This window comes from Nesoenas mayeri (genome assembly GCF_963082525.1).
Source record: "Nesoenas mayeri genome assembly, chromosome: 1".
Lineage (NCBI taxonomy): Eukaryota > Metazoa > Chordata > Aves > Columbiformes > Columbidae > Nesoenas > Nesoenas mayeri.
This window is the reverse complement of record NC_137541.1, coordinates 66,029,779-66,056,907: the sequence shown is the minus strand read 5'-3', so window position 1 is coordinate 66,056,907 and position 27,129 is coordinate 66,029,779. Positions and strand designations below refer to the sequence as shown.

Here is a 27,129-nt window from a genome sequence, read left to right as displayed (position 1 = left end):
GTACTGAGCAGAAGGGCTAGGGTCTGAAACATCTACAGAAACATCTATGGAAAAGTTGGACAAGTTCTGCTCATATTCTCCCATAATATTTCCTCACTTTCCAGTAGGGAGACTGCTGCTTAGATCAGGGTTAAAACATGATTGGTGCAACTGGCAAGTGTTTACTTCATTATTACAGACCGATTAAATTGTAACTCAATATAATTTAGATTCAAACAGCTGTGTGCTTGTTTCTAATGTGCCTACTGGATTAGTCACTGTTGCAGATTGGTTACTGCCTGGCATCACAGCACCAGTTAGTGGTAAGAAGACATGTAAGCCATTGGCTACATCACCAAGCCAGACATCCTTGCAGTTCTGGTGAAAGAACTCTTGACCCACTTCTGACTTACCAAGTACTCAAACAGAAAGATGCGTTCTTGGTGGAAGAGGTCCTTTGTAGTTACTGCTCCGTTTTTGTATGTGGGAGGGTGAAAAGTGGTTGGACAGATTTTGGACAATTCTTTGAAATCAAACCTTCAAAGATCTTTGCTCAGCTCTCTAAGCTGCATAAGAATATGCTACACCCTAGGCAGCACATGATTAAAAAACCAAAATCTGATGTAATTTACTTCTGGAGGTCTCATGTCTCTGATTCTTCATGTCTCATTACCTGAACTCTCTGTTTCCATTGAACATGCTTTTATTCTTTGCCCCATGAAATCATGTTGGAAGACATTGGCACAAAAGAGCCGTGAATATTATCCACTGCACACAACATCATGTCCCTCTTTGGCTGCCCACTGCTGTAGCCTGGGAACATCTCTCCTCCCAGTACAGCTCTCACTTTGCCCTTGGGTCACTCTATGTCCTCTAACAGTTAGATCCTCCTGAGCAATCCACAAGACTTTGTTTGAATTGTGAGTACAATACCTCTTATGGTTGAGGCCCATGAAGTTGATAAGAATGGAACCACTCTACAAGTCGATTCTCCTTTTAGATACCACTGAAGCATCTTAGTAAAAAACAGGTGAGGAATGATGATTTTCCATCAGTATCCACCACTCTTTAAGCATTACAGAAAAACAACTGAGCTACCTGATGTTATGTCTGAACTTGTAAAAGATTGACCTTGCCTGACAGAAAGAATGCAAATCCTGTTCATGAAATGGGAAATTAGCTTTTCTGTCTTAGAATCACTGGGGGGATGTTGGATATATAATCTGGAGGTCAGTGCTTCCTTTCAGCTCAGAGGTATTAAGTGGCTCTGGCTCAGGTGTGAAACATGATAATGATTCTAGTCTGTATCAAATCAGATCTATAACTTACCACGCAAAACAGCATAATAACTCTAACTAATTGGCCCCCAGCTGGCAGTGCCAAGTGCAAGCTCCTACATTTAGTGGACCATGGAGGCTGAATTCTCCTCTGATTCTTAATGGAGAACACTTCAGGTCAGGCTTTCAGTACCTGGACATGCCAGTGCAAAGCAAGCCTCTGTGCCCATGGTCTGTGCCCTGTGTGCTCTGAGGATAAATGACTTCTTATACAAAGCTCTCCAATCTTACTTCTTCCATTCGTATTAAAGTCTTCCACAGCACTGTTTTTGAGAACACATGGGAGAAGTTTGAGCAACTTTTCTGCTCTGTTAGCATATACTGTTTGTGCTTATTTTCTTATTTCTTATTGAGGTCACAGGCATGAAGAGAGGATATTTTCTGCTTCTTAACAGCTCATCTACTTCTTATTCTTTTCTCCCTGTAGACTTAATAATCCCATTCAAGATATTACAATTGGAGGTTGTGGGGATGCAGCAAACAGGCAGGGATGGGTCAGCAAAGTTCACATAAATATTCCTCAGGCTCACAGTTGTCAGAGTTTTGATTTCAGTCTGACACAGAGATGTGGGCAAGGAGTAATGTCTAGACCCAGATTTGAGCTCTTCCTAAACTTGGGAGTGACTAGATTCCTTGCTATTTGTGGTTGTTTTGTACAGTCAGGACTAGCAGCTTTAATTGCTTTGCAGGAGCCTGGGCCGAGAACCACAAAGGTATTCAGTGCATGTAGATTTAGGGGAAATGTGGAAACACAACTATATAAAAAAAAATGCTTTAGAGAACGTTCTTAATATCATAGTTACCAACAATCTTGGGAATCTCTTGCAGGGAGGTATAGTTGGCAGTTCTTCTAGTACTATGACCTGGGAGGAATGGCTCTTTCTAGAAGCATCCAAAGAAACAGGAGGTGAGTTTCAGATGCAGCGTCCCAGTCCTGTAAAGAAGATCCACCAGGACATGTTGGCACGATCTCCCACACAGGCATTTCTCTGCTCCTTCTCTCTAATGGCTGGTGCAGCCACTTCCAGGCAAGTCTGGAGAACATGAGGGTGGGAAATTAAAGTGAGGAGTAGGTGGGCTATTTAACAGCAAAAAAATCTCTGACGGAAACTGGAGTCTCCCTATCACATGGGTTGCTGTATTTGCCTCTATCAACACCTTTCTTCAGGAAGGAGGAAGATGGCAGGAGGCAGAGGCCAAAGAAAACCCATCTGTAGTATCCTCTTTTGAAACTGCAAAGATACCCATCAGACAAATGTTTTTTGAGAACCTGAAGCTGTATCCAGCCATTGCCTCGCCACGTGTTCTTCTAGTCCTTCCTATTCCTCTGTTGCTTCTCTTGCTTATGTGGGGAGTTCAGCCTTGGATTCGGGTACTCTTCTCCCACATGTGACAACACTTGCCATTTCTTGGGCCACAGGAGTGGTAATGTCAGTGAAAGAGAATTGATCATAGACAACCTTACATTTGTGGGAGCCACTTTCAACAGCTGTTGAGATAAGCTGGTTGCTTTAACACTAGGTGATTCACTCATGGCTTGCAGATGATCCTCATGTTCTCTCTCCTGCATCGTGAAGAATTCCCTGCCTCTAGTATGGCAGCTTCTTGTTACCAGTGGAATGAAACATAAACACCTGGTGTATCCTGTGTTTTCTGTCTGATAACACCACAGAGATGCATAAGAAGAGGTTATGACAGCTTTGGAAAGAGGCCTATGTCTAGCACTGGAAAATGGGCACAGACGGTTGATGAAGTAATAGCAGATGGACTGTGGTGGAGCTCATGCCATTCATTTTTATACTCTACTGATATAATCTGACCAGATCTGCATCAGTCAAGATGCACCCACCCTCAAAATTGGGCCATTCCAGATCTTTAATATGCTACGGTGTGTTCTGTTGAACTTGACAGGTGGTTTCTGTGGAGCCTCTGTCCACTCATTTGTTCGTGGCTTACAAGGCAGAGAGAGATAAGGCAAAGAGATGGAAAAAGAGACAAGGAGAAAGAAAGGCAGACAGACTCACCCCCACAAATGTAACAGTTGTACTGTAAGGAAAACGGATGGCAAACATGCTGTACAGAGAAGGAGAATGACATGAGAGAAGGAGCAGGAAATTCAGGAAGTAAAAAATAGTGTAAACGAAAGAAGAAACTGGAGGGAGCAAGAATATATGAACAGGAAACAAATGAGCAGGTCCCTTGGCTGGAATATTCCTGTTCATGCCAGCATTCTTTGGCAGTGACCACAATGAGGCTGTGGCCTTTTATTACAAATTTTCTTGCAGTGTGATGTCAGTCCAAAGGCCTTTTGTCTTTTCTGTTCTCTGCGACACTAACTCACTTGTATGTAGTTTCATCTTCTGATCATCCCCATGGGGCAGGCTCTGTGTTCAAATAGAATAAGCTCTCCCTTGGAAAGACATGTCTGTGCTCCAGAGTTAATTCTTCTGCATGTATCCCTGCCAGGCTTTCATATTCTTCAGGAAGAACTGAAGAATCTGAGAGGCTGAAGCACGCTGTACAGCAGCTCAGGCTGTTATATTTGGGCTCTGCAAACAGTGAGATAGCTGAGGGGGGCGGGAAGTGTTACAAAGTTGGGAGTTTTTTGGACTGTTCAAAAACTGCAGAAGAGCTGGAGGCCACACCATCTTCTGTGAGGAAACATCATCCTGAAGAAGAACATCAAGACATAGACAGGAGCTGAGTTCCATGTGGTTTTTCTTTTGAGACTGAGGAACCTAACTCTGGCCACACCATTTGGAAGTGTGTTCTAGTAACTTTTAACCATCTCTGGTTAGCACCTTGGTTCTTTTCCATACATAGATTGTACCATCATCACATGGGGAACTGTATTTGCCTAGTGACTAGAGTCATGTGTCAACTTTGTCATGTCCCATACTGGTAGGTTGCTGCTCTCCTGTGAACAGATTGTCATGCTGTTGTTATTGCCTGTGTATCTGGATTGACTGCAGTCTCTCTCACTCCATCCTTTGGGGAAAGAGGGAAGGTGGGGATAGGCTACCCTATGTACACATTGCTGGTACTCTTTTGCACATCTGCTGGAGTGACTGATAAAATATAACAAATGCTTGTAATTTCCTGGAATACACTTAATGCGAGAGTGATAGATCAAGAGGCACAAAAATAGATAGTGCAGGTTGTATTGTGAAAAGTAATGCTGTGCTGTTACAAAACAGCTGGATCTGGTAAGCATATTACAGGTTGTCTTAAAATGCAGCATATTGGGCTAGATCCTCCACTGACTTTGGTGCAGTTCAATGGCATAATGCCATTTAGCACCAGCCATTGTTCTGCTCAACAATGCAATAGGGTTAGTTGTGTCAAGGCAAACTCCTACTTTTCTTAATGATCTTGCCTCAGAAGTTCCATGTCTGAGTACAAAGTATAGGGATGGGAATAATTTTCATTCCTCATAGGGAAGAAATTTTAAGTGGCCCTAGAGTAATCTCAGCTTGTACAACCAAATGCGTAAGCTGCTAAGTCATCCTGTTTTCCACATGGGAATGAAGAAAGATAGAAAAGGGAATAAGGCCTCAGGGAAGAGAAGTGACATGAATTGGATCAGAGTGTGAGTGAAGCAGCAGTGAAAAAATAGGTTAGAACTTGGAAAAGTAGAGCTTTGTGCTTGCTGCACAAGGCTGTGGGGATGTTCACTGAATTGGAGAAAGGAGGAAGGAATGCAAACCATGCTGTTTCTGTCTTGGTCTTCAGCCATAGGCCACCCCAAAACTCTAGATCTGAACATAATGGCAAAGTTAAAATCTGGATCATATCTGCTTTCCTAAAGCTGATGAAAGGTATTAGGACTGTCTGTATTGAGGGTGGTAGTGTGAGGCTGTGTTACTCTTTATGCTGAAGAGGACAGTGCTTCCTTCTCCTTGATTTGACACAAGTAGTGGCCTTCTACTGGGCTGCAGGGGTCACAAGAGATGAAATAGCTGAGACACTTGAGACCATTGAGAAATTTGTCTGGGTTACAAGAAGATCTTCCTGTGAAGCTGCTCACTCACTGCCTTCAGTAGTCAATTACACTGATCCCTTAGGAAGGAACCCAGAGGTGCAGTCCAACCCAGGGTCTGTCACAACAGGTGGAAAAAGAAGACTACAGAAGCCCTTGCCTAGGTCTATAAATGCCAGGAGTTGTGTCCCTCACTCAGCTAACAGGCAGCTGGAATGGAAGAGCAATGGGCTGAGGGGATATGCAAGGTTTCCTTGCCTTTCAGAGGCTCTGCTGCCTCCCAGCCCAGAATTCATCTCGTTTTAGCAGTGAAATTCTATCTTCTGCATGATTGCACCGGCAGGCTTTTGTCAGCGAATTTGGTGATGCTCAAACCTGCCTCAGGGATGAGGAGCCAAGAGATTTGAGTCGAAGTGGCAGAAAGACTGCTGCTGAGAAGCCAAGTTTCTCTTTCCTGGGGTGCTGAGCGGGCAGTTACACTAATGCAGGATGCCATCTGTTTTTTCCTGCTCTAAAAGGTCGTGTTTACTAAACATTGCAGAGGCAAGAGAGGTCTGGGGTTAAAGTAAAAGTAATTAAACCCTGCAGAGTAGGACCCCCCTGTGCCTTCACTGTCCAGTTGGTGCTTTTCACACCTCAGTGATAGGCACAGGTGCCCTGTTTGACACAGATGCAAGTAACCCCCTCTGCAGTGACAGGCTGTGGGACCTCCTCCTAGTCTAACCAGCAGAGACAGCACAGCAACCAGCCTGGGGCATCGAGCACCAAGGTGTGAGGGGCAGCTGAGAAAGGGGCTGTCCTTCCTAAGCTGAGCCTTGTGCTCCTGCAGCTGGTGAAATAGGAGGCATGGCTGGGGAGGTGGCCCAAGTGTCATTCTGACGTGTCACTCAGGAACTATAAGAAAAAAACCCCTATGTGACAAGCACATGACCCAGCACAGCCAGCCTTGCACCAGGAACACTTCTCATTCAGTGGGAGCTGCCTTTGCTGTTCCAAGTCACCCTCCAAAGGAGCCTGTTTGTTTCCATGAGAAAGGCAGAGGTCCTAGTCCTCAAGTGGCTAAAGTTAGTCATGGAGAGCCTGGCTGTCAGACAGGCAGCCAGCCCAGACTGACACCTGGACAATCATTTTTGCACTAGGAAGGCATGAGGCCCGTCAGAAAAGTTTAGCTCCTGTTCTACAGCAAAAGGCACAAGAACACAACAATATGGAAATTGCACAGCATGCAGGGATCGTGTTTAAATACCAACTCCAAAATGAAGGCCCTGACTTTAGCATGCTGGACCCTGTGGGACATGAGGCATTTGCTAGTATTATTATATTTTCTGTAATAATACTCACTGAAACCACTTTAAGCAATGTTGGAAAGATGTTACCTGTTTCAGTTTGTGCTAAAGGATGTTAAATTTAATTGATTTCCAATATATTTACCATCCTGTACTGTCAAACCTATTTTACAGGTGTGTGTGCCAGCCTTTTTATGAAATAAGTAATATATTCTGGGATGGGTAATGAGCTTGCCTAATTATCATTAATTCCTCTTGGGTAAAACTAGTGTGAGAAGATGGCTTGATGCCACTGCTTTGCAAGGTGTTACGTGAATGTAGAGAAAATCAGAATCTTGTTCCTATATTTGTCTGTGTTGGGGGAGACTGTCTGTGAAAGCTGCAGCTCGGCTGGCAGAGGATGATTTGCCAAGATCAAGTTCCAAGTTTCCTGCCTCTCTGGCAGGAGAGACTTTTGCCTTCCATCATTTTCAGCATGCTCCCAGAGAGCATTGCCTCCAAGCCACCCTAAAACCTGAACTCAAAAGCAAATCAGAAGCAATTCTTCTGCACTCAGACCCCGAGTATGTCGGAGATCTTTGAACTTTGAAAAGATCCCATATTACCAAGCTTCTCTCAGCCATTTTTTTTTCATTGAATTCTGATCAACCCGTTCACCATATGTTTCGGGTGTCCTCAGGGAACACTGAAATGAAATAAACTGAAAAGGAACTTTGGACCCCGCTAACTCAGCAATTGATTTTTATTTTTTTTTCTGAGCAGGGAGATGAGTGAGGACAGCAAAAATCCTGAAATGTCTTAAGACAAAGGGAATACAGCTTCTTGCAGACTTGGGATCTGGGTTCCATTCTCTTGGCATTAGCCAGTGACCTCTTCTTCTGATTCTCCATATGCCACTTTCAAAGGGTTTTCTATTCTGACATCTTTGAAGCTTTGAAGTCTCATATGGCTCTCAGGCCATGATAATGATAATGCTAATCACTTACAGTACTTTAAAGCAGCATATATACAATAACCAACTGATCCTCACAAGGATCTCTGTGAAATGGATTAATAAATTTTTGTGGTCCTTCATAACTAGTCCCTGTAGTCTTTACCTCAGTTACAGGTCGCAATCCTGCACGCTGACCTTGAGTACCATGAAGAAGGCATTTGGTAAGTTGTACATGGGAAACAGCAATGTGCTCTTCTTCTGGAGTGACACGGGGACACAAACAGGAGGTGAGATCTGTCCCTGTGCTAGTTTTGTAACACGTAGCTTCCTCCTGTTCAATTAGCCAGATCTTTTTGAATAACCACTATACCTGTCAACAGGGCATCTGAGCATCTTCTTCTGCTTGAGTGACTGGTTTCTTACACTGCTAAGTCCAGAAGAGCCATTGCTATTTTTGCTACTCTGTTATTGCTCTTATTTATCTGCAATAATTTTTCTTCTTGTAGGAGAGAAGGAACAAAGAGATGAGTTTTGTGTCTTGACCTCATGGGAGCTGTGTAGCTGTGGAGTGGTCAGTGAGAAAGCTCAGTTCTAATTTCTTGCAGGACTAACATTACTGTCCTTGAGAAGAGTAGCTCTCTGGGTCCTAGAGCCCTATTTAGTCATTCAGCCACCCTGTAAACATCTTTCTGAGAGCTCTTAATATTACTCTCAGACTGTGAACTGATTCTGGTATTTGATGGTGAGGCAATGGAAGGTAATGTCTGGAGCATCCAAGTCCGGTCTTGTGTCTAACTTGAAACTGTCTTGAAATATCTGGGGGGAAGAGGCTGCATGTTCTTTCTTAAGTGATCAGTTATGGGAATGTTTAAGCCTGACAGTCAAGGTTCAACAGATGACCGTGATTCAGCTCCACAGCTGGCAGTTCGAATTGCAGATCCTTGCCAAGCTGGAAACATTATGTTTCCATCAGCAAGGAGGCTGGTGAGGCTTATGCAAGGAAGGGCACTATCCTGATGCTGTAGGAAATGAAAAGCTGTCAAATCTCTCCCAGGACAGAGTATGGTACAACAGCTCTGTACAGACGTGGGGAGTTGGTACTGCTAGGAATGGGTGGATGGAATTCTCTGGTTTGCCAATTTATTATCACTGATTTGGGCTTTAGGTTTCCAAAATACCAGGAAGGGAGAAAAAAGGAAGTAATAAAAAGCCCTCTATCTAATACCACTTTTCCTTTGTCATCTTCCTACATCGTTCCCTCAGAGTACTCCTTATAGAAAACCTTAATGAGAAATCTGTACACAGAAGCTAAATATCAGAAACCTCTTTTACCTGTGCTAGACAAGCATATTTAAGACTGTCCAGCTGAATTGTCTCAGCAAGGGCTTTTTCACCATCATGCTTTCTTGAAACAAACACTAGGATTCAGCCCAGAACCCTGTTATTTCTGGCTTGAAATGCTAGACAAGCTATAGTATTTCATATAAGCCCTGAGTCAGATTGTCTGTAGTCATCATCTTTGCTAACAAAACCAGTCTCTGTCTGCAGCAGGCATGTACAAGTCAGCTGTGCAAAAGTAACAGGAGACACCTGAAGCATGAGAGATGTTTTCTACAGCAGATGGAATCTATTTGTAATAATGACTAAGCTACTTGCTATGGGTCATAAAAGTCATATAGGGACATCTAGAAAGAGCAGAACAGCTGAATTTGTAGTCTTTCTTTTTTATCTGATTGCAAGCGATTTACATTAATATTACAACTTTCAATCAAACAGAATTCAAAGACATTACAAACCTTCCCTACCTGATTGCATGATGAGCAGAAAATTGCTTCATTTATCATGCGAGAGTAGCTGTAAAGACTGTGAAAGATGGTGGTATATGATACTTTAGGACAGCAAGTAAAGAACACTGATTACAGTTGAAACTGGAGGGCTGATGCTGGCATACAGAATTAAATTAACCTACTTGGAGTTTGGCCAGGACATTGGGATTCACACCTTAGACTCTGCATGGGACTTTTAATTATTACAAGTGGTTAGAAAAATGTTCTCATCCAAGAAACAGAACATACATTCCATTCCCTTCCTTCATCCCATAGCCAGGGAGGTTGATTGCTCACAGGCCAAGGGAAACCAAGTGAATCCCGACTATTTACTTCATAACGCTTTTTTTCCAGAGATCTTCCATGCTGTAGTGTCTATGCTTGCCCTACTTACTTTTCTTACTGTTGGGTTTTTTGTTGCTATGATTACAGTAGCTCCTGAGCTCTCACTTAGTAGCAAAACCTGTGCCAATCAACTGTATCACTCAGGACAGAGTGAAAAATTCAGGGTTGTTAAGGCTTTAGCCAATAGTTCACTGGAGCATCAGTTTTGATCTTTAACAGTGTGTTGTGTCTCTCATATGGACCCTTAATCCATTGCTGCTGTTGGACAACAGAGAATAGACCTCTTCATGACATTTCCTCAGAAACAGGTTCAACATGGGAGTAAACCTGGGTGAATACAGGGTGGTAAATGGAACCATAGGGCTGCAATGTTAACACTCAGACTGTTAAGCAAACTGTGTCTTTACCCCTTTTTTCCATTGCTTGTACTCACTGAATTTTACCAGCTGACACTGAAATTTCCCAGGTTTGATCTTTTGCCCAAGAGTGAAGTAGGTTTGTCTCTTTTTTTGAGAGAGATTTTTTTTCCCACTAAGTAAAAGTGGTTCAGCCTTATTTTTGTTTATTTATTTATTTACAAAAGAGAATGTGGAAACTATTCCCACTTCAGCAAGAGTATTTGCTATTGCTTTCTGAACAGCACAACAGCCAAACCAGCAGGGGGTTAAAAAGTTTGTATTTGGCATAAAAACATCTAGCTAAAAAATGCTTCTGAGTGCTTCAGTGGAATCTGATTTCAATTTGACTGAGTTTTGACCCTCAGAAAATCTCACGCATCAGCACAGTACATTCTGAATGGATGTATCCACTGGGCTAAGAGCATGCATGGAGGAGGAAGGCAAGGTTATACGTGTATGTGAGGTTAGCTTGCATCCTTGTCCTAGCACAATGTCTTTAGGGGCTTCAGTTACGCACTGTGAGTGGGAGCACTCAGCTTGGTGGTGCTTCTCACACGTCTATGACTGAATGTGTGCACCTAGTGCTTGCAGTCTTGGGGCTTTCCCGTGTCTTGAGGAATATCCTAGATGACTGATGAGGTTATATGGAGCTTCTGATAATTTTGGGTTGGTTCAACACCCTGTGCTTCATCGGCCAGGGTAAGAATCACGTCCACTGAGAGCACCTAGGGTCAGACACAGCCCAGTCATCAGTGGGTAGGTCCAAGGTCAAGGTGAGGAGTCAGTCTGCAGGTCAGAGTCCAGATCAAGTGGGTCCTTGGCCATGGACAGGGAAAGGCTGTGGCAGAGCTGGAGACCAGCACTCTTACAGTCTCCTTGGGGCAGGGAGTGACTGCTCCAGGCTGGACTGAAAAGGGAGAACCATGCAGGGTGTTTGGAGGGAGGCCTAGGTGAGACTGCTTAGGCCATTAAGGTCTATTAGTGCACTAAGGACCCTGACAAGACTTTCCAGAGAGAATGAGAAATCTTCATGTCTGGAGGTGTTCAAGAGCAGATCGGAGGAAGCCCAGATCAAACTTACCAGTCTTTGAAAATGGCTCTGCTTTGAGCAGGGACTTGGAATAGAGAACTCCAACCTTCCCTCCAAGCCTAGGTTATTCTGTGATTCTACAAAGCCTGCGTTTTTTTCTTCTGTATGAGCAGTGCATGCAGGATATCCTGTCACTATGAATATTTCCAACTCAGACTCTAAACTGTGTGCTATAAAAAACCAAATAGGTAGCATACACTGGAGGTGGTGTACAGCCTTGCAGGACAACAGGCCCCAGTGCTGCAAACTCTTATGCACACACTTCACGTTCTATCATAAGCAGTCAGTGGAGGCCCTCAGAAAAACAAAGAGTTATGCTTATGTGCAAGAGCATCACGTCAGGGAATATGTGCTGGCATTTAGAGTCCATTCATGCTCCAAGGGAAGTCAACTGGCTCCCTAGTCTACTGCCTCAGGCCCTGATCTGCCCTAAAGAAAGTCTGTGTAGCACACTGCACTGTGGCCTTGACTCAGCAGAGCAATGTGGGATATGTGGTGTGCTGAATCAGAGCTTATGCATCTAGCTGAAATTGCTTTGTAGGGCACAGTCTGGTTCCCACTGAAATACTTGTGAGGGTTTCGGAACGCACTCCAAAGAAAACATGATCAAATCTATGTTCAAGGTCATCCCTTGAGCCGAGGATAGAAATTACTGCTCTGCTGGTTAAAATGAGAATGGGTAGAACAGAGGCTGCCAATAAAAATGCTACAGCGAGAGCTGTAAGGCGAAAGTCTTTTATTAATACTTTGTTAAATATGTATGGACGTAGAATAGAAGGAGTTAAAAATGCATACATACTTTACATGTACATCTTCAGGTGTAGAAAAAGGAGTGTTCAATTATATAGTAACAGGGAAAGAGCACAGAAAAATTTTATAAGGTGTACAACCTAAAAGGATAGTGACAGTTTTATGCCTAATTTTAATGGTGGCATTTCCTGATTGGTGAGGATACAGATATGTCATTTTAAAATGCTTTGACAAAATTGGTGATATAGTGTTTATGTAAGAGACTGGTTTCTTCTGTGAATTTATTTTTTAAGTCTAACTGGTGACTACATGCATGTGTATAAAAGAAGCAGCTTTCTTCCTTTAAATCCTTCGTCTTTCTTAGTTCTGCAGTTGTGGTACTGTCTTTGGCTCACCAAATGTGGAGCCCTTTTAGAAACTGTGAGAATATTTCTAAATTTGATTGTTAAATCTACTGAACAGACAAGCTGCCATTGGAGAGAATAAACTTCCTTTTAAAGTACTAGTAAGTATGCAAAAGTACTCTGAGGCTTAGGAGGCAAAGTCTATTTACAGTTAGAAGACTTGGGCTCTTAAGTGCTTACAGCACTTTTGAAAATGAGACTTAAATGCTTCAAAGTAATTTGGGCACTACACAAAATCATATCTAATTTCCCTGATTTTGCTCTGACATGAACACCAATCATAAAACGGTTTGTTATCTAGATGACAGCAGAACTGGTTGTATGTGGAGCAAATCCAAGAGAAAGAAATATGATTCAGAAGTGAATTAAATAATTTAATGGTGTTTAAATGTGGGAGGCAGTACACACCCGTGGCTTCAATGGAATTAAGTGCACCGGTTCTGTAGTAATTATTTCTAAACTAGATGTTGCTCTCAGCTAAATACTCATTCCCTGGAAACCAGTGAAGCTGTATCTGATGTACATGGTGCAGTAGAACCCAGGGTCCATGAGGACTGGCCTGTACGCTATTGGAAATCATAAGTTATTCCCCTGTAGCAACAGGAAGGAGACTAATGTAACAACAAACAAACACTCTCATGATTCCAACAGTCCCCAGAATACCAAAATCTTGTTTGAAATTAGATGGGTTTTGAAAATATTTGACAAGAGAGGTTAATGACAGACTTCCTCAGCACTTCAGTGGATCAGACACATGCTAATACCATCCCGTCCAGAGCAACATGTCACCTCTTTTAGAGTGCACTGTTGTCAGGTCCTGGTTTCACACGCTTACTGCTGTGACTGATGGAAACTCCAGGGGAAAACTGGATCCTGCCAGACGGGACTCTGGGGTACACAGGGAGATGCTGAGCAATAGGCAGCAAGGGCACATGGGTGACTGCCTGCTGCTAGCTGCTCCAGGGAGCAGGAGAGGTGTCTGTGGGCCTTGACATCTTCTTTGGCCCTTCATGTCCAGCTGCAGCACCACGAGCAGAGGCAGCTGGGCAGCTCCAGCAGTCACAGGACTGGTTCATACAGTGCGTGCAGCTCAGGTGCCTGATCTCAGGGAGGGAGGGATCAGAGCTTTGGCTGCATCGACCTGAAGTCCTGATCCATCACTGAGAGAGACCCACCCCTCATAGCACAGGCTCCCTAAACATTTAAAATGCAGCTCAGTGAATGAGTATAGTGAACAACAATAAACATAATCGTAAATAAAATATAATTAAAAAAAACAAATAAAAAAAGCGAAACGTTGCGTTTTGTTCACAGTGACGATCCCAGCGGTTCCACAAGCAAGAAAGCCGGGTGTGAAACGGAGGATCCGAAGGAGGCCGGCAGACAGAGTGGCCAGGAAGGCAGGTCCGACACCCAGACGCTAAAAGCCCAGCATGCGGAGCTCCAAGAAGAGCAGGCAGCGGGGTGTTCCCCTCTGGTGCAGAAGGCGAGCCTCCACCACACGGGCTCCCCAGTGAGAGTGCAGCGCAGCAAAGGGACGGCCTCGTGTTCCCATGCAGCTGCCTCCGATTATGAGCTCTCCCTTGACCTAAAGAATAAACAGGTACAGAGGCTTCCTCCTCAGGCTGTGGGAGAAGGGGACGGGGTGGGTGGGACTGCATTTGCACTGCGGTGGGACATCTTTCAGCAAGTACTTTAGCCTTTTGTGCACCCTGAGCTTTTGCCCTGCCTGAACAGGCTATATGGGGCTGATGGAGGAAGTAGCTTCCCCACCTCTGACTGCTACACCCTTTCACTCAAACCTGCTGGGCTCAGCTCCTCATTGCCTGGGTTCTGTGGTCCAAAATGGACCCAGATACTTAGTTGTGACTGTAGGCTTAGAGATGGGTTGTGGACAGCCAAGAGCTGTAACATCCAGAGGTGCTGTCTTGCTGACAAATGTACAGTGCCTGAAGGACTCCCAGCATCTGATTGTCCCAAAAGATCTCCCTCATGGGAGAAGTCTCCAAGAGCCATCTTGCTTTCTTGGATGGCACTGGGGAAGTCCTCCAGCCCACTTCCACATTAGCCACTTCAAAGCATGAGCTTTCAGGGGAAGTGAGGTTTGTTCAGTGAGTGTCCTGCCTGGTGTCTGCAGTGATGTTTGTGTATTGCTACTATCACTGCCTTCAACCCAGTGATGGATGCTGAAGAGACAGGCAGGTTTACCAGGCTGAGAGAAAATTATTCAGTTCTTGAATTTGCAAGCCTTGCCTCCTGTGCCTGAGGCTACAGGCTAGCACCAGAGCAGAAGCATACCCACCTCTAGCTGCACCTCCTGATGGGCTCCCAGCAGGAAATAGCGGGACAGGGACTAATAGCAGCTGGCCTCCTCACTCAAGGGCAATGAGGTGGAATGTGCCCCCACCCCAACCCTGCATCTCTGCAGATTACAGACCAGGAGAGCTGTTGTGCAAAGCAAAACCTAAAGAATCGTTTCTGACTTTTCCCTGGGATGGCAGCTCAACCAGAGGCTGTTTGATATGCAGACCCTGCAGTATGTGAGATGAGGAGCACAAGCATCCAGATTACTTTCAGTGGGAGAATTCAGTGAGAGCTGTGCTATTGCAGATGAAAGGTCTTAGCTAATGAGGTTCCCACAGAAGAAGCTGCTGCTTCTGGGACACCTCTCTACCACTTCCCTCAAGGCATCGCTGCTGTCCCTAAACATACATGTCAGATCAATGGCCCACTAAATTCCTGAGCAGAAAAGAGACCTTGACTCTTTAGCTCCGTCTTTCTCAAAATACTACATACACAACTCAGACAGAATTCTTGCTTCACACCAGGAAAAAAACCAAGAGATACTAATTAACTGGCTTCACAAACTAATGTGGCATATCCTCAGGGTGGGACAGATCTTGCTGCTATATATGGGTTTAGCCTCCTCAATGTCCTAGAGCTGCTCTGATTTGTCCAGGGGAGTGTCTGTCCTGTGTTATTTAAGCTTTAAGGTCATGTTGTCCTATCACTGTTCTTGCAGGAGAGGTCAGACCTGCCCTGGATGCGAGACAGAGGGACATGTTAGCTGCTCATTCATTAAATTCTGATACCTTGCGGTACTGACCTTGCAGGGACCTAGCCTATCTCATAGGTGAAACCACTTCTCTCACAGCAAAGGGGACTTAAAGTATGTGTGCTCCTCCGGCCCAATGGATGTCCTCAGTGGATTGCCTCCAGCTCTGGAAGGGGAGATTTTCAGGGAGTGAAGAGTATTAATTCTTCCAGTCTTGTCCTCTAGTATGTGTTTTCATAGGTATTCCTGTCAACTTGCTTGTCAGGTAGTTCTCTTGAAACAGGAATAAGGGTGATGGAACCCTCACAAGACTTTCCCAGTGGTTCCCTTGTCACAGCACAAACTATAATACATTGATAGAACTTACAGTAAGAAAAAACAGGTGGAAGGAGACATTTTTAGTCTCACAGTGAAGTCACATTTAGCTTTTGGGAGAGGACTGAGTGCTGGTAATGAAGGAGGGTATCATACAGCCTCCGATGCAGGGTTTGGAGGTGCAGGTCATCCACCAGTCATTGCCGCTCAGTGTCATAATAGAGGGTTGGTGGGGGGAGTCATGTCTCACCTTGCTCTCTGTCCCATGAAACACAGCATGATGACAGTGCACAGAGCAGAAGTACACTGTGCTGGAAGGGTGGAAAGGAAACTCAAGTGCCAAAGTTCCCCTATGTTTAGGCTCTATGATAATGTTGGGAAAATAGAGCAGATCACAGAAGAGAGGAGCATGCTTTCAGGCATATGTACTCTTCTGCTGTACTGAAGAGCAACAGATGTCCCATGTGTGAAGGAAAATGTCCTATTAACACATGACCCCTATAGCAATGTCCTTCCATTGTGAGAGGTTGGTGGGAGGGAGAGGCATTAAGAATGAGTGACACAGAACATGTATGTTCTGTATGTTTTTTTAATTTTTTTTTATTTACAACGCATGCATTGACTTGAGTGACTCAGATTCTGTCACTGAGCCTGGTTCTTTTCTTGCTAACATGGTGGCATGTTGCCATGCTCAGTGGCAACCTGGGGGAAAAAACAGTACTAACTGAGAATAAGATCAGGCCCATTCTCTCCCGGCAGATTTATGAATTTATGCCTATGGGCAACAAAGCCATGAGGTGTGCACCTCAAATGTTTGGCCATATCCAGGCCTGGCACTTTGGCTTGCCTTAGGCTGACCTTGTTAAAGCTCCCTTCATATGCAATCCCTCATGGCAATGGATATTTCCCAGCCATTTCTAATTCAGCCACAAGGCCTGAATTGCTCAAATTGAGTGTTCATATTGAGGCCCAGAAATGTATTAAGCTAATTATTCTTTGAAATCCCCCCAACCCCCTCCTGCTTTTCCCTTCCTTTGGCACCAGCCTTCAGATCATTCCCCAGAGAAGTGCAGCTTTAAGTAGGCAATTACTTGTGATTCATAGGGTTTATTAGGAGTGAGAGAAGGCCAACCATGTCTGGCCTTTCTTGCCTCTCAAATGGGAAGAGAAGTTTCCTCCAGCAAGCCAGACATACATCTCCATTACCTGTGGCTGCTGTGGTGCTAATGGATGCCCTTTCCTCTTCTCGAGGGGAAGAAAACAGGTCAACAGCTGTGTGAAATCCTTAATTCCTCTGGAGTGTCAGTTAGCTTGACCTGATAGCAAATGTGAATGTCTCAGACATCAGCAAACACTAAATGGCTGGGGTACATCAAGGAGAGAGAGACAGAGACCATGTGCTACCAAGCAAGGGTGGGGAAGGGCACTTCTCTATGGGAATGCTGCTTCTGCCTTTGCTAGCCTTCTCAGGCATCCTTTGGACGAGTCCTTGGTCCTTATTACCCCAGCCACAAGACACTGTAGGACCCCCCTTGCTTTGGACAGGGCTGGGTGGCCCTGGACCACATGCAGAACCCCTCCCTGCACACCTGGTATGAGCTGGAGCACAGACTGGGTTGGGACTACTCTCACTTCCTATCTTGTTCTGCTCCTTAATGCTTTAGCCCTTTGGGAGGACTGAGATAATGGCCCGCAAAAAGCTGGTGATGATTTTGCAAGGTACTGGCAGCTTGCATCTTTCCTTTAGACTTTTAGAAGGATCTCTCCTCTTAGTAGTTATTAAAGTCTGCCTCTTTGGGAACTGTCCTTGCGTGAGATAACTGGCCTTTTACTTCAGATCAGCAATGACATCTTGTCTTGGCCTCTAATAAGATCAGAGCTTAAGAATTTCATGTTTTCAGAATGGCTGTCACCTCCTTGGAAACCTCAGATAATTATAAGGCTCTTGCTTCTGCTTTATTTTGCATTTTGCTATTATCATGTCCCTCAGATAGCTGTGTCTGACCCTCCCATTTGTTCCTCTTTCCCTCCCAACACAATCAGCTCCACACTTTGATTAACCAGACCATTATATTAAGTGCTCACGGTCAGTTGTCGATAGTAACTGCCTGAGTGGGACTTTTGCAGGTTATTTGTTTAATTTTCATTTATTTGTATGAACCTTTCTTCTGAAGGGAAGGGCCAAGGGATAACTCAGTCTCTTTCCAGGGAGGCCAACTTTGAAGAGATGTGGCAGGAGTGCTGATTTTATGGTGGTATTTCAGATGGTAATTTCAGAAAGGACAAAGAACCCCAGCAAAACCCTTCTGCTTGCTACTCAGCATCTCTTTTTGTCCCTGTATTCCTCTTTCCTGACACATCAAACTCTGGGGATAAGCAGACACCTTTTTTATCCAAAAGCCTACTGGCAGGTTGTGTGGTAAATGAGCCTGAATCCATTATAATTGTGTGGGTGACTTTCAGCACCAGTTCTGCAGACCCTTTCTGGGAGGGCAGCAGAGCAAGAATTAAGCCAATGTTTTTTTTAAATTAGGCAGACAGAAAACAGAAGCCTACCTTATGTTTTAGCAAAAGGCAAAGGGTCCTTGCTTCTTTTCCAGCAATGGAAATATGAAAGGATGTGTCCCCCTTCCAGAAATGGCAGCCTCCCACCCAAGGCAGCAGGATCCCCAGACCTCTTGCTCCCTGACGTGGCGGGGTGCCAGTGGGCAAGGCCTTCAGTATTCACTTCCGCAGCCAGGAGACCAGTGCAGGGACTGGCTGCTGAGGTCATGTTGTTCCTCTTTTTCTGTCATCTCCCAAGGTCATAGCATCTTCCCCCACTTCCAGGGAAGTTAGTATTGGAAAGATGCCAGAGATGATTTACACCTCTCACAGCTGTCATTCCAGGCTTTCACTTATACCTAGATCACTTACTGATAGTTTTATCTGCAACTTGCGTAGTGTTACAAAAAAGGAAAAGAAGTAAGTGCATGACATGACATGACTCTGCAAGCTGAGGCTCATGCCTTGCTCTCAGTTTGACTACAAAAAGCAGTTTGCACTTAAACTCAGATCTTCTGTGAACTCAGTCCTTCATCCTGTGAGTACTGGGCCAGGAAGGCAGGTTGAGGGGCAGGTGGTATCTGTCTGGAGATAAGGATGCAGTCAGTAAAACTCATCCTTTGGATCTGCTAATGAGCTCATACCACATGAATGATGTAGTGAATTCTCTGTTAATTCAGGACTGATTTTACCCACCCTCCCAGTCCTGCACTTCATCTTTTTTTTGGCTTTTGCATGTGTGCACACATGCATATAAACACTTCAGTCTGCACTTGCAGTCTGTCCTGTGAAATGCTGACAATGTAGAGTTTAGCTCATAGTTCAGCCCAAATCTCAGTGAAGGTAATTCGAGTTCAACCTTCATTTTTCTTCAATCACATCATCCACCATCAACTTTGCACTGTCCCCCTTGTCCTCCATCAGTTACTCACTGGAACCAAGTCATCTAACATTCTTTTGTAGCATGTTAGTGAAGGTCCAGTTGCAGAGGAAGGGTGAGGGGATTACCAGGAAGTATAAATACTAGACTATGGAAGAGAAATTGCCGTACATATTTGTTTTGTTGGAGCGTGTTGAGATACAACCTAGCTGTGTGTGTATGTATTTACATGTGTGTTTGTTGTTAGCAGCTCAGGAAGAAGTAAATCCTCCTTCTACTTGTTCTTAATATCTTATCTCAATGTTTAAAATCTGAATTTTTTACCTTTCAAGAATGAGAGTCTTTCTTTTCTTGGGTAGTTTTCATTTCACTGCTGGCTGACACCTGAAAAACTCAGATATCAGGAAGGAAGACACTTTGGAATTCAGAGTTCTCTTTAGAAGATACTGAACAAACCCAGCCTCCACTAACTTCTATGGAAGCTGATATGTATCACTAGCTCCTATGATCAAGCCAACATTTCATGCATTTAAAATTTAACTTTTCTTTCCTTTTTCTGACTGGTTTCTCCTTTTCCTGAAAGTTTTTCCTAAGGTGACGAAGGAGGGGAGGAACATTAATAACACTTTGAGACGAGGGATGATGCTTGACATTTCTAGAACAATGCCAAGCAGGAACACTGTATTTGCAGTGATGAGCTTGCCCCAAAGGCCATCAGAAGTGATTCTGCAAGGGAAGGGCACCTCCAGGCTCCAGCTTGTATGGCTGCTGCTCTAGGAAGGGGCATGGTCATCTTACAGCTATGAGGAAGCTCACAGTGCTGTTGCTTTAGCTAGCCATGCCCAAATTGGGGCCAGCTGTTGAAACCAAGGGCACATCAGTGCAGGCAAAAGCTTATTCAGTGTTAAAAGTTCTTCTGACAATGATTGCAAACTAATCCGATGTAACAGAAAGCCATCAGAAGTCAATTAACAAAAAAGAACCTCTCCTGTCTGTCTTTCAGATCGAAATGCTAGAGCACAAATATGGAGGTCACCTGGTATCTCGCAGGGCAGCCTGCACCATCCAGACTGCTTTCCGGCAGTACCAGCTCAGCAAGAACTTTGAGAAGATCCGCAACTCACTGCTGGAGAGCCGCATGCCACGCCGCATCTCGCTGAGGAAAGTTCGGGTCCAGAACTCAGAGAGCTTCTCCACTGAGAAAGCCCTGGTGGAGGGGTACAACTTTGTGGGCATCCCATTGGTAAGGTCCCCATCTTTGCCAGCCACCATCAGTGGGGCGCTGACTGAGCTGGAGGACTCCTTCACGGAACAAGTTCAGTCCCTGGCCAAGTCTATTGATGATGCCCTCAGCACCTGGAGCCTGAAGACCATGTGCTCCCTGCAAGATGGGGGCTCGTACCAGATAAGGGAGACCTTCAGTGCCAGCTCAATGCAGCCAAACCAAGACTTAGAAGCTGAGCTGCAGGACAAGGAGAAGGAGGAAGGGCTCCTGCCAGATACCCTACCCAAGAGCAGCAGCACTCTCATGATGGCTTTTCGAGATGTCACAGTCCAGATTGACAACCAGAACATCTCTGTCTCATCGTCTACCTCGGTGTCCATGGCAAACTGCCTCAGCAGCAATGCCCAGGCTGAGCTCTCTCAAGCTAGCAAGGCTGAAGAAAGCCCAGGAGAAGGGGAGGGAGAAGCCAGTGAACAACCAGCTGCCCCAGAGAGCCTACCTGAGTCCAGCGCTCTCCAGAACAGCCACACTTTCACCGAGGTGAATGTCAGTACTAATGGCACAGGAGAGAGCAGTGCTGAGCCTGGGCAGATGGCAGTGCAGAAGCTCCAGTTTGATGCCAGCAACGAGACAGGGCAAAGCAAAGGCTCTGAGTCTGAGAATGCAGACAACTCAGAGCAGCTGAGCAGCAGCAGCACTTCTACTTCAGCCAAGTCAGCCTCTGAGGTGTCCTCAAAAGAAGCACTGCAGGCCATGATCCTCAGCCTCCCAAGGTACCACTGCGAGAACCCAGCTAGCTGCAAGTCCCCCACACTTTCCACGGACACCATGAGGAAGCGTCTTTACCGCATTGGGCTGAACCTCTTTAATATGTAAGTGATTCTTCCTCTTTTGTGTTTCCCGGCTTATTTCATACCTCACAGGAACAGGTGATGGTAGGATCTTGATCTGGATCCATCTCCAGGGAAGTTCTTTCATAGTCAAGGGCATGACTATCTGGGTATGCAATGCAGACCACAGGCTGGTTGCCCAGAAGCTTTTCCTTAAAGTTCCCCAAGTGCTGGCCTGATCTTTTGCCCAAAAGAGGAACAAGCCAAGTGCCCCATGAGTAGTGCCCGTGGTCTCCTGAATTCTAAACCTTCAATCTCAGTTGCTGTCCATTTGGCATCCACCAGCCTAGCCTAGGATCTGGGCTCCTGCTCCACTTTGTTGTAAAGGAACAAGTGTAGCTGGGGATGTAAACACATGTGCTGGTTTGATTGAAAGCAAGGTAATTTTCTTCAGGCAGTTAGAAACTTTTCTTTGCATAGCTAGCACAGTCGTTGTTTGGATGCAGTTTGAGAACAAGAAGATAACACCCTGGCACAGAATTAATATTTTTCTTCAAGTAACTTTCCCCTGTTTTGGAATTGGAACAAAGAGAATGTAAGAACGTACTGTTATTGTTAATTGTTGTCTGGGGGCCAAGGTCTTTTTCAATGCTCTGTCTGCAGGTGTGAGGCAGCTGGGAAGGGGGACATGAACGGGACAGACCTTGACTGACATCCAGACTGATCAGTGAGAATATTCCATGCCATTAACATTATGCTTCACATTTAAGGAGAGTAGGGTTTTCCAGCTAGGGAGATGGAGATCCATTTAAATTCTGCTCCGTTTCAGTTGAGTCTGGTTCTGGAATTCCTTAGTTTGGCCTTTTGCTGTTCTGCTGTTTTGCAGTGAGTCTCTAGGCCTTTCTGCCTTTTTAGCTTTTTCTCTCTTCCCCTGGGATCAGCTGTTTGGGACCAGGGTGCTCTCTCCCTGGGTCTGTCTGCTTGGTCCGGACAGAGTTTGTGAGGAATTGCATTGAGTATCTTTCATTTTATATTCTATTTTCCATTTTATATATATTAGTAGTAGAAGCGGCTTTTTAATATTATTTCGTTATTTTATTAAGCTGTGTTTATCTCAGTCCATAAGTTTCTCCCTTCCCTTTCAATTCTGTCCCCCATTTGGGAGTGAGCAAACTCCTATTGTGGTCTTGATTGCTAGCTGGGGCTAAACTGTGACAGCCCAGCCCTGGTTACTTAATGTGGAGCATTTCCAAGTAAAGAGAGAGAGACAAGGGTAGAGCTGAGCTTAGCTAGCCTGATACGACTGCTCTGGCTGTCACTTTCCTTCTGATATTTGGGTAGATTTTCACTTGACAGACCAGGTTTAGTCTCTCATACATCTGAGTCTGATATTCTATGAAAAGTTTGCAGGTGTGAAAGCAAAAGCAGGGCAGTCCAGAGATTACCGTCAGAAGAGGTTAACTCGAGGGGTCATGTATAGTCTATTTTGGATTGACAGAAAGCAGCTGAGCTCCTATAAGGAGCTTTAGATTTTCTCATTGCCTTTTGATGAGAATTTTCTCATCAAAGCAAGCCATAAGAATTGGGTTTTGCTCCATCATCACACTCCCAATCTTATGCTGTCTTGGTTTCCATTTGAGTCCCCTGATGAAGATGCTGGGGATTTAACACACCCATACTAGAAGTATGTTTTGTCACACATTAGCATGGACCTTTTGATGAGAGTAAGGACTAAAGGTTACATAGTCCTAGGCAGAAGTTTTGCACAGACAAGACAATGCACAGGATTTATGTACGTGGAGGATGTGGACTGTAAGAGGCAGGAACCTGGAAGAGAGGTTCTTAGAGCTGGGCTCAGAGCACATCCAGAACAGAAGTGATGTTAGAGCAGATAAATTTGAGACTCTTACAGAACTGAGGAGCACATTTTACAAGCTCTGAGATCACGTTGTGAACAGGTGGGTCCATGTATATATATCAAAGTCAGGCTCCGGGTGCACTCTGATTTGCCTAGTGAACACAAGCAGGCAAAGGTAGGCACCAGACACAGAGGAGGTTGATTGTGATATAGTTCCAGGTCCACACAGACGTTCTGGTGTTTGTGTTGGGACAGGTGTACTTCTGGAGGAGGATGTGGGGCTCATGTCTCTGCTGCTCTGTGTTTCAGTATTCTCAGCTGTGCTCAGCAGGAGTCCCTCCACCACGTGTGTTTTCCTTTGGTTCCTGCACAGTTGACATGAGCACTGATGCGGAGATAAAGCAGGAGTGAAAATGCTTTTTCCCAGCCTCTCCTCTTCCCCCGATCTGCCTGGCACACATTCATGTGACAGATTAGCAGCACCAGGTCCATTTTGAGGAAGCAGCTCTGCCATTCTCCTTCATTCAGTGACCTGAGTTCACTGCATCTTGCAGGTCTCTGTGGAATAGATTTACTGTGGAGCTCTGAAACACAACTTCCTAGCCAGGCCTTCCCTGCTCCCTTGAAACTACCTGCTGAAATATGTGTGGTAGCCTGCAAGGCTGTTTTTTTGACAAAATGTTGGAGGACAGGGAGGGAGGGAACTGACCTGTTAGCTCTGAGGAGCGAAGTCTTTGTTTTATTCTCTAAGTGGGATCTAAGGGACACATGGCTCCCCTTGTGACACTGCAGTGCATTTCCATCCAAGGGGCTGGGAAGGCCCTTCAGCTTTCTGCAGTTGCTTGCTTGGTGGTTTCCCTGTCAATTTCTAAGAAGGAGCCAGTTTACCATTGTGGGGTTTGTGGTGTGGGCACCAACCCACAGGGCACAGAGCTGAGGCCGTGCATGCGTGGGTGCACATTTCTTTTGCTGATCACTTCCCTGGACCAAGAGCTGAAAGCCTCCAGTTGCCAGCAGCATCTGCCATAGTCTAGTTGGCCTCGCGTTGCCTTTTCAGAAAGCAGCGCTCCAGCTCTGAGCAGGCCCCTGGGAACATGTCGATGCTGTGCTGCTGTGGCACTTTCCTCATCCCCGCTCCATGGTGAGGGGGTGGCATCCTTGGAACGGAGAGTGCATCATTATGCAGCGCTGCTGTAATAACTCCATGTGTGTGGGCAGCTGGCTGCGTGGGCAGAGGGAAAGCCAGCAGGACGTGAGGAATCCCACAGCATTTGCTGGCTGTGTTTAACACCGCTGCAACTAAAGAAAATAGGAGGGACCAGGCTCAGGAGAGATGGAAGTGGAGTTGTCTGCTGCACATCTGGGTAAAAGACACATGCTGCAGTACGTGGGGTACATCTGCAGGTGTTCAGTGGCAGAGATGCTGTATTGCTATCAGGATTTTGTGGGGAGCAAATTCAATCCTGGGAAAAAATCAGGAAAGACTGCTGTTATTGGAAGAGCAGTATGTGCAATGATGTTTGAATTGCAGTCTATGCAGTGCAGAAGGACTGTCACAGCTGGACTGTTTTATCTTACATCCTCTTGCATTGTATGTTCCACCTCTATTTAAATCTGCACATCCACGCCACTGCATGAGCTGCATTGTTCTGGCCATATTCAGCTTCCAGGTCCTCTGGAATCTAAAGTCCGTACAGTGGCTTTGGGGTCACACAAGTGTAGCTGAGATCATCCTTGTGCTGTAAACACCATACTGTCCCTTGCCAAATACCAAAGTATACAGATGGAGGCGCATTTTGTGAATCTCTGTTACTTAGCTTGACTTTGGCCCTGACCATATGACCTTTTACTTAGCAGAGCACTTTGCTTGTGCTCTTTAAAGGTGAACCAAGAGATCTGTGTGATAATACCAGAAGGTGCATTGTTGCTTTTCCCCAAAGAAGGCATGGGTTTTTCAATATCAGATCTTGAAGCTCTCCTGGTCATGAATTTAATGGGCTGACTTTTTCTCCCAGCCACTGTCCCCAGGGATGCCACACTGCCTGGTATATTTTCTTTGTGACATTGCAGAGTATGCAGAACTATTTCAAGCCTATCTACTTTTTGTATACGCATGAGGCCCCTGTAAGGAGCGGGCCATTCTCCTGAATGCTGATCCCCTTATAGCTAGACATATGTTGCTCACCCACATCCTTCACCACCTGACAGTGTCACAGTCTGTGCCTGTGCATATCATGCATTCACGTGCTCTGAGATTTCATCCTATCCTTTCCTCACCCCAGGAAACTGCCTCAGCAAGCTAACTCCTTAAGCCTTGACAAAGATCCTTGAATTTGGATTAATGATGGGAGTATGGCATTCTGTCATGAAGAAGCTATCCTCTTACCTCTCCCAACTCACCAGTTCAGAGAACCAAAGGAATGTGAAAATCTTCCTGGCATTGCACGAATTTGCTCAGCAGCAGCGCATCATGACAGACCCCGTTCAGTGGTGCAGACTGAAATATAGGAAGAAAACCTCATGCATGGCACACACGTGCACACACATTCCTGTCTGTATGATGGGGCAGGCACTACACAAGCTCACAGCTACTCCCAGGATGCATAGAAGCATGTGTGCTTATGTGAGACATAAGGAGAAAGCCAAAATATTTAGAATCATAGGATAGTTTGGGCTGGAAGGGACCTTCTGAGGTCATCTAGTCCAACCCCCTGCCATGAGCAGGGACATCTTCAACTAGATCAGGTTGCTCAGAGCCCCGTCCAACCCGGCCTTGAATGTCTCCAGGGATGGGGCATCTACCACCTCTCTGGGCAACCTGGGCCAGTGTTTTACCACCCTCATTGTAAAAAAATCTCTTCCTCGTGTCTAGCCTGAATCTGCCCTCCCTTAGTTTAAAACTCCTTGTCCTATCACAACAGGTCCTGCTAAAAACATATGCAGACACATGGGCTCTGATGAACACATATGGCACGAGAGAAATCTACATGTACAGGATATAGACAAACACAAATGTGTGCTTGTTGAGACACGTGCACTACCCCTCAAAGAGCTGCATATGCAGGCACAGACACTGCAGAAAATCACTCCCACAACCATGCAGTCAGGCCCACTCAGCATCATGCCTGTTCTCAGAGAGGACTCAGAGCCACAGAGGGAGGAAAACCCTCTGTCTGGGAGCAGCACGCAGCTCTTTCCCAGCTCTGACAAGGCATTCTCCAGGTGCGTGCTCTCATCCACCCACACACAGAGACTTCTGCCTGAGGAGGTAAATCAATAGAGAAAGGAAGAACAACACAGTTAAGGGTGGGGGAAGTGGGGGAACTGGAGGAAGAGATAAGCAAATCTGAACATGGGATTTCTGTTCAGGCAGCCAGCACCAGGCTCAGGTGAGGAAGGTAGAAAGTGTCACTCAACACTGAGCACTAAAAATGTATGAACAAGAGAATTTTTTTTGTTTTGTTGGGGGTTTTATTTGTTTGTTTCTGGTTTTGTTTGTGTTTTGTTTTGTTGTTGTTGTTGTTTTTTACCGAAAAAGTGCCCACCTTTGTTTATCCCCTTTCTGTCTTGAACCTCATTTGCCCATGGGCTGTGGCAGCAAAGTCTTGTCACGGTCATGTTTTTATCTTTGTTCTTCTCTATAGGAGCTGCAACCCCAGCTTTCCTAAAGCAAAGAGTCATGTACCCAGCCCTCACCCTTGGTCTTTGGGGACAGCTTTCTGTGGGTTGCATTTGGAGCAGCTGAACCTACTTATATTTCCTGTGCTATCTGCATGGGACATACACAGTCCAATCGTGTCCTCATAGGGCCCCTAAGCAAACCAAGCTGGGACAGGGAGGATACAAGAGTGTTTGACTCTGGAGGAGATGGATACCAGAAGAGAGTCACTGATGAGACTGGTACTGTACAGCAGGATCCCTCATGGCAGTGGGATGGCACTTGTGATTGCCAGGTAACAGCAGGTGCTGTTCAAATGACACAGCAGGTCCCATGGCATCCTTTTGTCCTCAGCGGCAACTGGGGGGACTCCCCCAAGTCACGTTTCCCTGCCCTCACCAAGTCCCATCCCTGCCGAACACATGAACTCCTAGGA

At 45.3% G+C, this 27,129-nt stretch overlaps 1 protein-coding gene across 1 annotated transcript in view; it reads left to right on the top strand.

Annotated features, from left to right (window-relative positions):
• The window catches only part of IQSEC3 (IQ motif and Sec7 domain ArfGEF 3), a gene marked incomplete at its 5' end in the record, with an annotated part of 100,850 nt that overhangs the window by 50,399 nt on the left and 23,322 nt on the right, over window positions 1-27,129 (top strand). Inside the window, 2 exons of the mRNA XM_080363398.1 lie at window positions 13,643-13,931; window positions 20,126-21,219. Of these exons, the coding sequence (XP_080219524.1) occupies window positions 13,643-13,931; window positions 20,126-21,219 (1,383 nt within the window). The remainder of the gene's footprint in view (window positions 1-13,642; window positions 13,932-20,125; window positions 21,220-27,129) is intronic.